The following is a 15,473-nucleotide window of genomic DNA, read 5'->3' as shown; positions in this document are numbered from 1 at the left end:
GAGGGAGAAAAAAACATTTAGGACCTCTTCTTCTCTCTCAGTTGTGGCAGCAGAGAACAACAATGCTGTAGAGAGCAATGCAGTTATGATGTCATAACTGAGAAAAGAATCAGCTCACAGACCTTTATGATTTCTGTTTTAGAAGATAATTTCTCTTACCATTAGAGTGTAGAGACTCTCATTTAATGTAATCGTGGAAGAGTTCTGACTGGGCAAGCCAGGTTCCAATAAACAATCCTATTCCTTTCTTATTTAATTCTATACCAATAGTGTTAGGAAGAAACACATGTTGACTTTCTGCAAGTTTGCCCTTCTTCAAAACTGTCACCTAATTGCCTCTAACCCCTTTCTCTCAGCGGGGGAGTACCGCACATTCACTGGCATGTGTTCCTCCCAGCAGAGGAACGAAACCCATCTTATTTTTCACATTTAAATCAGAATTTTTGCTGCTGTTGTTGCCATGCAGTTTGTTAGCCAAGCATAATCACCTGGCAGGAGGAGACATGCAAACAACATAAAGAGAAGCAATACACTTTGGCTGTAGCCCTTAAACTTTTTTATTCAAGCAGCACCCCCTGGTCCTATTGCCAGTGAAAATAAGAAAAGTGCAAAAATCATAACACATTAAGTCTTTCTGGCCAGGAAAGCAAAAAATAAATTACATGGAATGACCTCCAATACTAAGTGCACTTTTAGCAGCAATTTTCAGATTCAAAAGTAGGTGGAAACTACTGAATGCTAAGAAACTCTTAATAAGGTTTCACAACACCAGAGAATCACCAGAGCTGAAATCAGACTTCTAAGCTTACATTTGTCATAGCCATGCAATAGGCTAGGTAGAACACAACTACAGGATCTGAGTCCTTCTTGGTGAGAGTACTAAATCCTTTCATCAGATCCCCAGCCTTCACATCTAAATATTTCTGTGAGCTGGTTCGGGCACTGCGATAACTTAGAGGTTCTAAAAATTCCAGGGTGTCATAGATGGCTTATCCAGGAGTCATTACTGATGGAAGACACTCCCCTGTCCCTGCTCCCCAACTTTTTCCAGGGCTCATCTCTAGTCTTTAGCCACAACTGAACAGAGAATGATTTAGTGAAAGAACAGTGATTAAGGACTATGAGGACACCAAAGTCTCTCCACTGGACAACATTAACAATGGGAGAATCTTAACACTTTGATGTCAGTCCAATCAAGAAAAACCTCTGCTAAATTTGAGACCTGGACATTATTCTTCACCCTGAAGAGCTATAGAGGAGTTGTCTTGCCACAAAAGTATGTGAACTGTTGGAAACAGAAGTTTTCCTAAGGTTTTCATAGGTCTTTGAAATAATCCACATGGAAAAGTCTTTCTAAAAGCATATTTCAGGTTTTCATCTTCAGAATATGAGGTGGGAGATAACTCTCCTGTACATTTCATTGCAGTGGTTCATGTACAACAATCACAACATTGGTTATTTATTTAGTAATTGAATTTTGTGCTAATTCTGCCTTTCAGTGTGCCTGAAGAGTCCCAAGTGAGAATCACATGCAAACAGACAAGGGCAGTAGAGAGTCACTACAGTTTGACACCGGTAAAGCAACAAGGCATCTAAATAATGTCAGACTTGGATATGTAGGTTAAAAAAACAAACCATAGTTTATTTAAATGTGTAAAGTACTTGGGAGGGAAAAAGATTACATGGTACTATGGCAATACAGACAGCCCAAACTGTAACAAGCTCATCCATCATAATGAATACACACTACTCTTTCCAGCCTCCTAATCTGCTCAGATCTTTGGGAGAGGCTTGCCATCAGTTTCTCTAGGGGACTCCACACTACACAGTAATTTCAGTCAGAATTTTCTGTCCTGTTCCTGTATGTCAGACTCAGGACCAGAGCATCATCCTCCCACCAGGGGAGGCAGGTGTAATATGGCAAAACCTCTCATGCACTAAGACCGTCTGTCAAGGGTTAAGTAAAAGTAGCCTGATGGAGCATCTGATCTCAGGACAAATTGCCAGGCTGTCTGCTGTCTGCCTTAACCTTATCCAAGATGTGGCTCATCACTGGGATGAGAAGCCTAAAGCAGCAGAGACCGAGAGAGATATTATGATAGTTATAAAATGCCATTTCCAGACACAGCTTTTTATTTCAGGTTCTTCTCAATCCAGTCTTTGAAGGGAAGAGCTTTGGTGTAGCCACTGTAGAGTTCTAGGCTGCAAGTTTTGTCATAACCCCAGCTCACTAATCCCATCAGGTGCCATCTTAGCTCAGGAGATGCTTTTCCTGGCAAAGTTATGGCTGCAATCCCACCAGTTTCAGCAGGGCAGATATTAGAAAAGTCTGCGTGGTCCTGTTTGGCACAGAACATGCTATCAGTGATGCTGATTTGTATCCCATTATCTTCATACTGTTGCTCACACAACAGTGAATCCACCATCCGAACAGTTCCCATGCGGATTGTGTCATTCTTGTATCCGGGATCTTTAATGTCAGCCAATACCTTCCAGCCAGTAACCACTATTTTTAAATCCTCTGTGGATGAAGTCAAGTCATGAGAAGATGACAAGCAAATGGGTTGAACACGGCTGCTGATTCTGGCTTTGTCCAAGAGTTTTATGATAGCTATGTCAGAATCAAGTAATATAGGATCATAATTGGGATGCACTATGATGGCAGAAATCTGGGGAGGAAACAGAGCAGGAAGAATTGTAGAGTTACAGCAATGGCAAGCCAGCAGAACTCTTTCCGTGCTACTATAATACATATTTATTCCACATACTTCTCCTCTACCCCCACTCCCAAAATGTTCTTTCACCATAGTGCTCACTCAAAGGAGAAACATACAAAGAGATCAAGCATCTTCTAAGGTTTTTTGGCTTGGATTTCAGGGCAATTTTTATTGCATGAAACTCTCCCTAATAAAAAGCAGTCAAGAATATTTTCAGCAGAATGGGGAGTTCGAGTGCAGATCAAATTTTTCCACTGTTTACTGACAAGATTTCACCTGCCATGTCAACTTCAGCCTGTAGCATGTGAAGCGGGGTGGGGGAGCTTTGAATTAAAATGTTGTCTTCTTGTTGAAATTCAACCATCTTCCCACCAAAAAAGAATACTAGCAATACATTACATAATGTTGGGGACAAACTTTTAATGCTGGTCACTTTGATGAAACGCTACAAGACTGTATAGGATTCCTATAAGGAAATACTGTAAAAGATATTTCCTTACAGGAAAAGTCTGAAAAAGCTGGAATTAGAGAAACTAAAAAGGGGGGTAACGTGAGGTGTGTGATCAAATTAACTATGATTTCTTAGATAAAATCCATTAACTCACAACCACACACACACACACACACACACACACACACACACACACACTCTCCAAGAGGAGACACACACAGAGCCAAAATTGATGTATTTCTCCTCATTTTGACTTCAACCTTTCCAGTCCAACTTGAGAAAAACAAACCACTCTGGTCAGCTTGAGGCGCTATTTTTGAGTCAGACATAAACTTCTTTTGAGTTTAGAGCTATACAGCCTTGGGGCTGAGATGTGAAATGTGCTCATGTCGTCAAACCAGGATCTAAAGCACAAGTGTTTCCCTTGTAAATTATGCTAATCACTTTTGACAGTAGCTGGCATCTCCTCTACTTTTTTCTGGAAATATCACTCAAGACATTATAGCCCATGGAACCTGAACTATTTTCTTAGCGATATGTGTCAGGGGTGAAGATATCAGTTGGACAGTGTCAGGGGAATTTAATGAACTATAGCAAGTGCCCTCCTTGTGCCATGAAAGTTCAGTCAGATATGCATTTGATATCTTTAGATATGCATTTGAAAGAGCAGTGTGTAAAACAATATATTGGTCACAGGATAACCTTTTTCTCCCCATACAAGATGGAAGTGATCAGCATCTGTCTGTACTCATCATTTTCTGCTCCCAGCAGACTTACTCACCCGCAGGTTCTGGATGGTCTTTTCATCCCTGTCATCATCTCTGTAGAATTTCCCCAGAACCACCTTGAGCTCTGCTGTCTTGAGCACAATGGTCTTGCCCAGATCAGTGACGCAGTGAGCTGCCACCACCACAGTGCGCTCGTTCACCAGGGCCCCGCTGCAGATAAGGATCCAGGCCCCTTTTCGGAGGCTGTTCTCCTTCACCCTGTTGGCCGTCCGATAGATTGCTGCTTGCCAAGGCCACCTGGTAGAGGTCACTGTCTTCTGAAGGGTGATGTTTTCTGCTTTTCCACAGACTGAGAAAACAAGAATGAGTAGCATCTTTTCCCCACCAAAAAATCTGAATATCACTCTTGATTCCTGCTTAGAATGTGCTAAAATCCTAAAATGCAATGGTTAGCATGACTGACAGCTTTCTAATTAACCTGTCTCCAACCTGCAAAATTATAAGAGGATTTTATACAGCTTTAAAAAAAATATTTTTTTTCAATTTTTCCATTATTATCTGCATTACTGGGTGAAGTAGGAATGTGGATTTAGCACCTGAGCTGGTGAATTTTCATGACAACCTTATCAAGCTGCACTACAATGAGATAACGGCATAAAGAAATGGAAAGAACACCCCAGATTCTTGCTTATAGTAAAACGCCATAAAGACAGAAGTGCACTAAAACTTGCCCCAGGAAGTCACAGAGTAATTGTGGGGTCTTCTAGAACTGACCTTTGCACAGACGAGTCCATGCCTATGAGAATAGACTTGTCTTGCAACAAGAACCTTGAAGCAAATGCATCTAAATCAACAGCTATCCTAGGAAAAAGAAAAAGCACTGCCTTGTTGTAGGAATATATTACCTAGGCTTAGACCCGGGGTGAAATCTCCTGTATTAGGAAAGGTTTCCTTCAGTTGAAAAAGTTACATCATGTGGTCACATTTTTTAGTCTCTCTCTTAGGACATTTTTTTTTTTCCCCTGGGATGTAGTGTGTGCATGCCCATAGTGAAAAGGATTGAATGCAATACTTATCAGTACATGAGATCACCTCAAAGCAAAACCATAAGCAAGAAATTTACGATTTTCTTGAAGTTAGGATCTACTTTTCACGGTTTGCCTGAAGTCAGTAGTGGGTTGTACCAAATCTTGGGGTGTTCCTACCCTGAATTACTCTGTGCACTAGCTCTGGTTAAGATTTTACCTGGACTTACAGTTTGCAATATGAACCCTCCCTCAGCAGGTTATATTAAAGGAAGAAGAGCCTCTTTAAAATGCAGGCTCTCCATTCTATTGGAATCATCATTAAGTTTTGATGGTTTTGTCGGTTGGGTGCCAAAGTATAGACATCAAAGAAAAATCACATTTGCAGTAAATAATTCTAGGAAAACATGAAGTGATAGTAGGAAAATATTTTCAAATCGGGAAAGAAACTCACTGCACCTTTTGCTCAATAAAAAAGTAGGAAAATTAATGGCAAATTGCAGTGATGAAACCTTGATTCCTTTACCATCAACTGCACAAGTTCTACTGGTGGATAAAAAGAGCCATATATCCTCCAAGCTTTATTTCTCCAATCTGCCAGCTGGTAGCATAGGCAGCCTGCACTGCTGGGACTCTCTAATTATCTAAGATGAATACACATCCTGTTCCCCCACCCACCCAGAAATGGGTGCATTTATTTTCCCTTGGAGACTCACTTGGAATACACACAGGGGCTCTCCCACTCCATTTTCCTGTCTTCAGACAAGTCCTCCTGCTGCTACCCAGGCGGCGGTAGAAAGGAGAAATGCACTCATACTGAAGCTGAGTGTGCAGATGCTGGTACCCTGGGGGCAGGTCCCCAAATGGCAGTGCTGACTTCTTGGTCGGATAGATTTCAAGCTTTTGCTTGCTGAATGCAGATGAGTAAAGTTGATGCAAAGGTGTTTCCCTGTTTCAAGTCACAAAGAACACAAGCTAATAATAATAATATAAAAGCAGTGATTACCATAACTTTATCACCAGCTGTGTTAAGTATCATTTAAAAGCACGTGAAGTTTGCTTCTGAAAGAATAAGCAAAAATATCATTCCAACATAGTGTAGCAATACTCCCATTTACATCCCAGCTATTTTATTTACATATATATATATGTACCCATATACAAAAAAAAACCCCACATATTTTTAATTTTTATAAATTTTCTATTTGTGTCTCTTTCATTTTACAGTTTCTGGATAGCAACCAGTTGCCTCTGAATGTGGAACAGTTTTTGACATTCACAAAAGGACTGGAATACCATGTTTTTAAATAAAGAAATTACACTGGAACTTGGCATTGCCGTAATTAATTCTCACTAGAGAGGAGCTAGGCACATCTTTTCTCTAGTGAAGATTTTAATAGGCAGTATTAGGAATCAATTCAGATTAAATCATGTTGATAAAGTTGCTTGATTTAGCAATTAACTGAGATAATTGCCTCACCACAGAGATTTCATAATTGCAATAATCACTAAGCTTCCATTTAGAAATTGTACTGATTAGCTGAAACATGGCACATAATTAAAAAAATAAATATACGCACCAGCCTAGATATCGACCATAAGCTTGACTACAGACATACTTAAATCTTCATCACTTAAAAGGTGTCCCTTGTTCTAATGGTTAAAAGCACATATCTACAGAAAAAACTATTTACATCTGAAAAATTCATCAGGACATTAATTTCCCCTGAGATTTCTGGTACTGACTGCATCCAGAAAAGCCATAAGAGTGTTTTTTTCACACGGTAATTCCATTTTTGATCACAGAGAAATACAAACAGCTTCCATCATATAGAATCTGTGAGGCGATACATAACAGCACTCAAGGAAAATAAAGCTACTAGAAACAAGAGCAATGGCAAGTTTCTTGTATTTTGGAAGGAGGGCGAGAGCTGCTGTGGTCATACTTAGACTGTTAGGGTCCCATTTCTTACTCACATGTGACCTTGCAATATTGCATAATCCACACTTCGCCTCACTGTTTATCTATGAAATGGAGAGTCTGCTTCAAGGGATAAAAACAGTCCATGAACATGAGATGCCATCATGCTGCTATGGAGGTGGAGGCATGTATGCACTTTCATATAGCTATCTGAAATATTTAGCATAAAAAGATGTGTGTTCAAAAGTAAATTGAGAAATTTAAGCAAGAAAAATCCCTTGATGGCTACTAAGGTCTCCTGATGGCTTCTCAGGGCCATCTCTACAATCACACACCACAGAGCTGGAGAGTGGGAGAGTATTTGGGATGTACGTGCTTGCCCTGATCCTATAGTCTTCTCTAGGTGTCTGCTACTGGGCATTGCCATAGACAGGATATGGCTTGAGTTGGACTTTTATTCTGACCTGGTATGGTGGTTCTTAAGAAAAAAGACGAGGACTGCTCTTGCACTGCATCTAAAAATAAATGAATGATGTACTGCAAAAAAAAAAAAAAAATCTGAAATCAGAAATTACTACTTGGACAAAAATGAACCTGAACATTGCAGCATAACTAATTCAGATTTGGTTTATTTCAAGAAATCAGCAGAAGGGTAAGCCCAGACGGGGTGTGATCTTTCATTCCCTCCTCCCCTCCTATTCTACTTCCTTCTTTCCCCCATGCCCACCCCAAACACAACTTTATATCGATTGTGCTATGTTGCTTTGGATGGTGAAACTTAATGTGAGCAGATTACATTGCTATACCCCCTTCTCTCCTTGTGCTCTCCCTACTCATTTCTTCACTACGAAAGCACGTGTTTATTTTAAGATATCATTAGCCCCAAGGAACTGTTCTCATAGCCTATCACAAGCTTGCAAGCCTAATTCTGGCATCATCTGATAGTTTGGACATATCTAACTGTGCATTTCTTCCTGGATGCCTCCAGCAGCTTGCCAGCCTATGCTTAATCAGACCTCCTCTTCCAGCAGCTCTCATTGCTCAGTTATCAGTGGAGTCGCAGGAACGGCTGCTCAGGCAGGCTAAACACACAGGGTGGAAAGGAGAGGAGGGGAAAAGCAATCACATTTTTTCTTTAAACTGTAGTTGAGATATTGCATTCTCACCTTGACTGAACCTGCATTGGAAGCACTTTCTGTCTCACCAGGTCAGAGATCTTTGGCTCTCTGCAGGCTAGAAAAAATATAATGTTGCACAGTACTTTTCCACATTCACAGCTCAAGTGTTATGGTTCATATACATTTCTACTTTTTCCTCTCACTAGCTATAGTGGACTGGATTAAGAAAAGAGGCAGTAAGTTAGGTGCATTAAAATAAAGATAGGCCCTAAAACCTAAAGCCTTGGAAAAATGCTTCCACACAGATCTCCAGATTTATCCCATTTACAATGGTGGAAGCAACTGATCATCTTCTGCACTGGCACTCTCAGCCATGGATGAAGATTTGTCCATCATTGTATCTGAATGCCAGTTTACACTACTGCAGCTGATGGTTTGGAATCTGAGCAAACTTTTGCAATAATGGAACTATATAAAAAATACTTAATTTCAATCTGTGTAGCCACACACAGCTAATCCCCAGGACTCAGCATACAGAGAAGGGCTGCAGGATGTTACAGACTTCTGAGAGTCTGTTTGGTTGTGCACCCATGGAAGGAGCTGGAGACTGATTCAAAGGAACATCTCAGAGTTACCTGAATATGCATAAAATAAAAGAAGGGAGATCCAGGACTTCTGATTTTGCATATTCAGTTTATTTACTTTAAGCAAGCTTTATCAGTTCAAATAATTCAGCCAGGATCTCCTTCCTGCTGCACACAGTGGGAAAAAAGGAATCTTGCAGGATGGATTTTATCTGTATGCCTGAGCACTTGTATTCTGTGGAATTTAACAATATCTAGTTCTTTGTGATGACCTTTATGTCACTATCAAAATTAACATCGATAAAGATGCTCTCCAGAAATTATCATCAATAAAGATGCTTTCACAGGTGATTATGTGCTTCAGGAAGAGAGTACTTACATCTAAAATAACAGAATAAAGCAAATTCCCAGGGGACAGACATATTTCCTTATATTATCATTACTTCAATTAAAAAAAAAATCCATTAAAATATATGTCAAACAATTGCTTTGGGAAAATGAATTTGGCAGTTCCCCAGCCCAAATTCATTCATCCATTCAGGGTTTCAGACACACTTAGAGTAGCTCCAGGTCAACAGCGTAATTCCCTTTATAGCAAAGGATTTAAAGATGTGTTTCAGTGTTTTGATGAATACAGATAGTTTAGGCATGTCCTCAAGTGGTTTTCTGAACCAAACCTTCAAGGCTGCAATCTACAGGTTTGGTCTTTTACACTCATGACTGGTCCCTGATTTAAAATGATTGTGAGAGGACAGCTGGGCCCTATGACAGCAACTCTGATGAGACAATTATTTCCTTCTATTTCAATTCCCTCCTGATCTTCTTTGATTTTGACCTTATGCAGGTTTGATCATAGAACGAGGGTAATAGGGGTCTTAGGGCACATTTCTTTCCATGTTTAAAGATGGAAACATCTTCTGGAATCACTGACATCTTCTCTAGCTGACTTTAACAGCCAGTAGAGCTGGCAAACTAAAAATCTCAGTATCAGGTGTCAGTCAGATGGCTTATTCTTAGCAAAAATAATTGGTGAGTGTAAATTATATAAAACAAATTCCAGTAAAACCACAGCAACTTTTGTGAGTTGCGGTAATAAAAGAACATAAACTACCTTTAATGCAGATGGGCTGCTTCCCTGACCATTCTCCATCGTCTTGGCAGGTCCTCTGTTCATTCCCACTAAGAACATACGAGTTGTTACAAAAGAAAGCAATGACTGTGCCAATTTTTGCATAGCGTCCATTCAAGAGCCCAGTGTCTTCTACTACTCTTCTGTAGCCATTGAGTGGGCCACCAGGATCTGAGCAGTTTTTTTCATCTAGAACTAATGATAGGGGGGAAAAAATAGTAACCATTTTATCAGGTTCACAGCATTATTTTCACCCATCAGATTGCTTGGCATTTCATTCAGATGTTACTACACAATCTACACTTTGTGAAATTTCCCTTTTCAAGACCTGTCTGGGATCTGTCTTCTAAAAGATCAAATATTAAAGAAAGAAGTGATAATATACAGATATCTGCTTATAACACACACTTTAATCTTCACTGAAAGCATAAGATTCTCAAATTGTTAGAAAGACCTTAAAATGTAGCTGACAAGCCTGAAACAGAACCTTGACTTTACATGATGTTAATGTCTCATTAACATTAACAGGGCTACTTCAAGATCATAAAAGGATGCACTTAAACTATTTGCAGGAAACAGGCCCTTGGTATTCCTTTCCCATTTTCCCATTTCTTCACTGGATTTGGATAACAAAACTAGACTACTTAATTTTACTTTTATGTGACTACTTAATTTTACTTTTATGTTTGGTTGCATTTTGGCTTCTTAGCATTGAAAGAGAGATCTCAATAACCCAGGGAAATACAGGAAATCAAGGGGAACATATATATATATATATATATACTAAAAATTTACTATAGAAAGATTACTAATGCTAGATTCTGCCTACAGAACCCCTTCTACTTCCTCCTTCCCGATATTTTCCCCTTCTTTTTATTTGTTGTGGTTTTTTCTCTCAATAAACTTTAACTTTTGGCATAAATCAGGACGACAGTACTCCCTATGTGATGGTAATAAATGGTTTCCCCTGTGTTTTTAACCCTTCTGCCTTCTTTATTTAGCAGCTGAAAAGGTACTTTTTTTTCCTTTGGATTTCATCTCAGTTTTCTTGTCAGGCTGATAGTATCATGGAATTCTGTTTAATTCCTCTGCCTGGTGTCTCATTGCATGATAACCAGTGAACATCTAGTTTAGACAGCTAGTGTTGGTGCTGCTCTGCTTATGCAAGGCTGAGAAACTAAGACATATCAAGTGACCAGAAATGACCTCTTCATGTCATTGCTTCAGACTGGGATGAAGCTTCACTTCTGAAAAGCACCAACAATAACAAAGCACTTAAACATTTATCTAAATCCCTGTGAAATCAGCACAGTAACAGTGCAGAGGTATGGCCCTGTCCTGTTGCCATATCCTCATGTCACCAGACAGAGCCAAGCTCAGCAAAGCATGTAAGCACACAGCTAACTGTAACAGTACAAGTTCAATGAAGGGCATGTTTTTAACACTGAGTATATAATTCAAGCTAGGCATACATTTCAGTGCTTTCTTCAACAACACTGGATTTTACCATATGCTGAAGGTTATATATGTACTTAAATACTTTTCCATGTGAGTCATATTCAGTAAATAAAGAAGACATCTGAACTTCCCCTCAGCCAGGAGGACGGGAGAAGCAGAGTCCTGTCTTCTTTTAAATTGGCTCCATTTTTCTTTTCTGTACCTTACAAGCTCTCTAACTTGTGAACCACAAGTGACTGATAACTTGATAGCAGGTAAAGACTAGAGGGAATCACCCACAGTACAATGCTTTATTTGCAAGTTGCTTTCTGTACTGCTATCTAGCCTACAGGCATCATCCGATGAGCAGAGTCCATGTTTCAAAATGTGCCTAAGCTTGACCAAGTAAGTTAACGAAGCCTTCTCTTATTTCATTCTCTGCCTATTAGTAACTTCAACAGAAATTCTCTTGTTCCCAAACTCAGGGTTATAGCTTTTTTCATGTATTAAAAACAAAGAGAAAACATCTGGGAAGGAGAGACCCAAATTACACCATCTAGCACTTCAGTAACAGTCAAGTTTAGAGACAGATCTTTAGCCAGGGACATCATGGAGCAGGGACTCATCACAATCCTGATATTACATTTACTGCAACTGGAGACATTCTCTCCAGACAGAATGCCTATTCCTTCCTCTTTCAGATGAAATTATATACTGCTGTTTCACAACACTGCCCTGCCCCCTCCCACCCCTCCCGTCCCCGTCCCCCGTACATTTTTTGCCACAATACACTTGTAAAAGAACTTTCCAATTGATAAAAAATATTCTGGAATATGGAAATAAAATTGTGCAATACAAAACAACTAACTAAATAAAAAGTCTCTTTAGATGAGAAGAAGGGGCTTGGAATTTGAATGGTAGGCATGCCAACTTGCACAGCCAGAATGAATGGAAGTTTCTCTTTCATCAATTTTTCTCTAGCATGGGAATTCTGTTGAAATTAGTCTTCATGCAGTAAGCCCCTAATCACTGCCACAGCGTGCACCAGACTTGTGCAGAGAAGGTATCAGGTACATAGTGCTGGAAGTAGCTATACATTGTTGCACTATGTCCCTCACTTGGTTTTGGTCAGACATTTTGTCTCTGTGTGAGAAGGATATACGCCTGAAGTCTTTGAGGAAATTATTTTTCAGTAATTTGATGTTTCAATCAGATCTTTATACAAGTAAGTCTTGCAAGCTTGGGCTCCAGCAGAATAAAATAAGAATCCCTACTGCTTCTTGAAGACAGGAAGATAAAAGAACATCATGTTAAGCCATGGATCTACCAAAATTCAAGTGAGATTTAGATATTCTAGTTTCATGTGAATACATTGGCCAAAATATTTGATAACAATCAAAACTTAAAGTGACCTTACCACATTCAGGATGCTGTGTTGACCAAATCCCATCAAGCTGACAGTAGGCAACACGGCTGCCTTTTAAGCTGTAACCTGCGTTGCACTTGAAGTAAACCTGGGCCCCGTATTTAAAGTCATCTCCTTCCACAATACCATGAGCGGGAGCACCTGGAGTCCTACACATCACCACTGACAGTTCAGATATTTCAAAAAAATCCACTTTATTACAAAAACAGGACTGTGTTAGGATAATTCTTTATTTAGAACATTGAAAAACCAATTAAAATGGGCACAGGAGTCAAAATGACAAGACAGGTATATGCTGATCTTTAGAAAGTTGTATAGATGTCAGTTCTATGCACACTTACATATATGCCACTTTTTCAAAACATATCTAGATCCATTCATTTCAATGGGATTACTCAGAAATGTGATCATGTGCATAAGTGTTTGTATCCTTAGGGTTCATTTGCTCTAATTGTTAGTATTTGAAGCACTCACCATCTTAACAGGGGTTTTGAGTTAACTACCATGCTTGGTCAAGAAAAAATTTAGACCCTTAAAAGCCTTAAGGCTTTTAATTTTTTATTTCAAATTCTTCTTTCCATTTTTATATAATTATTCAGATAACCTTAATAGAAATATTAAAGCATCATTATCTGTGTAGATAAAATGTTATCATAATGACATTAAAAAGGAACCCTGATATTTACCAAACTGTGATATTTACCCTTTCCACAGGGTTTGCTCTATTGGGAAAATGCTTACAGACAATGGTCTGTTTAACTACTGCAAGTAGTAAATATTAGATTAAACACCATAAGCAAGAAAATCTGGTATCAAACCAGCCATACTACATCAGAACAAAGGTCCATCCAGCACAGAAACCTGTCTTCAACAGTGGTAAATAGTAGATTTGATGGAAGGAATATAAAAACAGAGCAAGCATATAGAATACTTTCCTGGCATATTCTGGCAGCATTCAGTAACCTGGGGTCAAGGACTACCTGACTACAATGGTATGTTTAGTATAACATACCCTGGTGATTTTTTTTTTTTTTAATTAATTTGTCTGAGTACTGACTAAACTCAGCTACATACTTGGTGTTCACAACGTCCTGTGGCAATGAGTTCTACAGACTGTTTTATATGAAAAATACACTGCTTTATTTGGTTTGGTTTCTAGCCTGCCACCTGATAATTTTGTTTGATGCTCTGCTTTCTCTGTTACGAAAGACAGAAAACATCCATGCCCTATTCACTTTCTCCAAGTCACTTTTTAAGACTATGTAGAAATTATATGCATTCTTTATGTAGATATTACAACAATGTAGGAGAAACAGTTTTTAGCGTCTACACCGTTACCCATCTCTCTGTGTGTCTCTGGCTTTGCCTGGCCATTCATTGTGGAAAACCTGTATCGGAAAGGATTCAGTGCAAGATTTAGATAGGTGTATAGGGTTTTTACCTGGGAGCTGTGGTACTCCACTGAAGATAGATGAATGCTAAAGAGATCATCCCTAATTTATGCTTTTAGAATTTGGCTTTTTCTGTTTTGCCTTGTTGCTAGGGGCATACTAACCTACAGCCAAATTTTTGTCCTTCCACTTCCAGAGGAAAAACTTTTCTAAGGCCTCATCCTGTAATCCTTGAACAGAACATACATGAATGCATCTATTTATATGGATTGTGCACCATCCAATTATTGACATAAGGAAGAAATTCTTGAGCAACAGTCTTAAAGTAGCAGCATTTGCAAGAACAAGTCTCCACAGAAATTCCCCTCCGTTTACAAATTACTACAAACATCAAACAATGAGTTGGCAGAATAATTTGTGCACTAGTAAGCACAAGTCTTGGAATAAACTGTCTAACATTTAAGCATTATAGGAGGGCCCAGACTCTCTGCTCCACATCAAAACGCATCCAGTTAGGGGAGCTCAACATCTCCTCTTGGCTGCAAGTGTTCCGCATCAGTGTCATCTTTAGTGAAAAAATAAAGATAAAAATTCAACAAGATTCATTCATAGCTCTTCACAATTCTCATGTGAAATATAGGCACGCATACATATACATGTATTTATAGGTGCATATGTATATACACAAACCCATACATTAGTGAAAGAGAAATAATGGGAGCATAGATTTTCTAGGTGTTTTAAATTCTCAGAACACTTGTCTTCCCAGTCATGTTCTTTGTATTCACAGCCACTCCCTCCATAGCTTTCTTTCAATAGCAATTCATTTCACTACATTTATATTTCTCTTCCAATGTAAAGTCACACTCAGCTTGTCAAATGAGAAAAGATGACTATAAACATCTATGCACCACTCAGTGTTCTCCTTTTTACCATAAATACAGGTTTTGTGTTTTGCTTGTGGTCCAGTTCAGTTCTGCAGAACAAATGTTTTGGTGCTTTTGTGTTCTAGATCCATCATGGAAAAAATGTCACCAAGATACCCTTACTTTTTTTTCCACAAACTGTAAGTATTCATTCTTCTTCAGTCTCCTAAGTGATTAAGATATTTAGTTTCTAGTCCTTTTGATTTGCTGTGGTTGCCAGACTTTCTCTAGATTCTGTATCTTAGTGTGACCCAGCTGGAATAACTCCGGTTTTATTTATGATGTAGATTCAGTGTTTCGTGGACAGATTCCTTTAGTACTGGAACTATGGCCTAGAGTAGAGGATATGGAGGCAGAAGGTCATGAGATCTAATCATAGCTATGAAACTACGGCCATGGGTAAGTTGCTTCATCTGCTGTATCTAACAAATGGGAGCACCCCTTTCCTCACAGGGATGTTAGAAACATTAGCTCATACCCACTTGTGTCACAGAGTCACCATGCTGTTTCTCTGATGGCAAAACAACCAAGTATTATTAATAGACGTGTCCCTTTTGTTACCCACGCCTTTATCTACTGGTTGCTTGTTCTCTTGTTACACGGGATCTTCCCTCATGGTC

At 39.1% G+C, this 15,473-nt stretch overlaps 1 protein-coding gene across 2 annotated transcripts in view; it reads right to left on the bottom strand.

Annotated features, from left to right (window-relative positions):
• Window positions 1-1,615: 1,615 nt before the first annotated feature.
• The window catches only part of PAMR1 (peptidase domain containing associated with muscle regeneration 1), a 59,504-nt gene continuing 45,646 nt past the window's right edge, over window positions 1,616-15,473 (bottom strand). The window contains exons 7-12 of one of the 2 annotated variants that reach the window (XM_014281399.3): window positions 12,528-12,698; window positions 9,656-9,868; window positions 8,009-8,075; window positions 5,638-5,870; window positions 3,950-4,245; window positions 1,616-2,669 (exon numbers count right to left, since the gene is read on the bottom strand). In XM_014281399.3, the coding sequence (XP_014136874.2) occupies window positions 2,133-2,669; window positions 3,950-4,245; window positions 5,638-5,870; window positions 8,009-8,075; window positions 9,656-9,868; window positions 12,528-12,698 (1,517 nt within the window). In that variant the 3' untranslated portion in view covers window positions 1,616-2,132. The remainder of the gene's footprint in view (window positions 2,670-3,949; window positions 4,246-5,637; window positions 5,871-8,008; window positions 8,076-9,655; window positions 9,869-12,527; window positions 12,699-15,473) is intronic. The other variant, XM_027807969.2, reaches the window with a different exon arrangement.

Source organism: Falco cherrug, chromosome 7 (genome assembly GCF_023634085.1).
Source record: "Falco cherrug isolate bFalChe1 chromosome 7, bFalChe1.pri, whole genome shotgun sequence".
Taxonomy (NCBI): Eukaryota; Metazoa; Chordata; class Aves; order Falconiformes; family Falconidae; genus Falco; species Falco cherrug.
The sequence above is the reverse complement of the archived record's forward strand: the minus strand, read 5'-3'. Positions and strand labels throughout refer to the sequence as shown.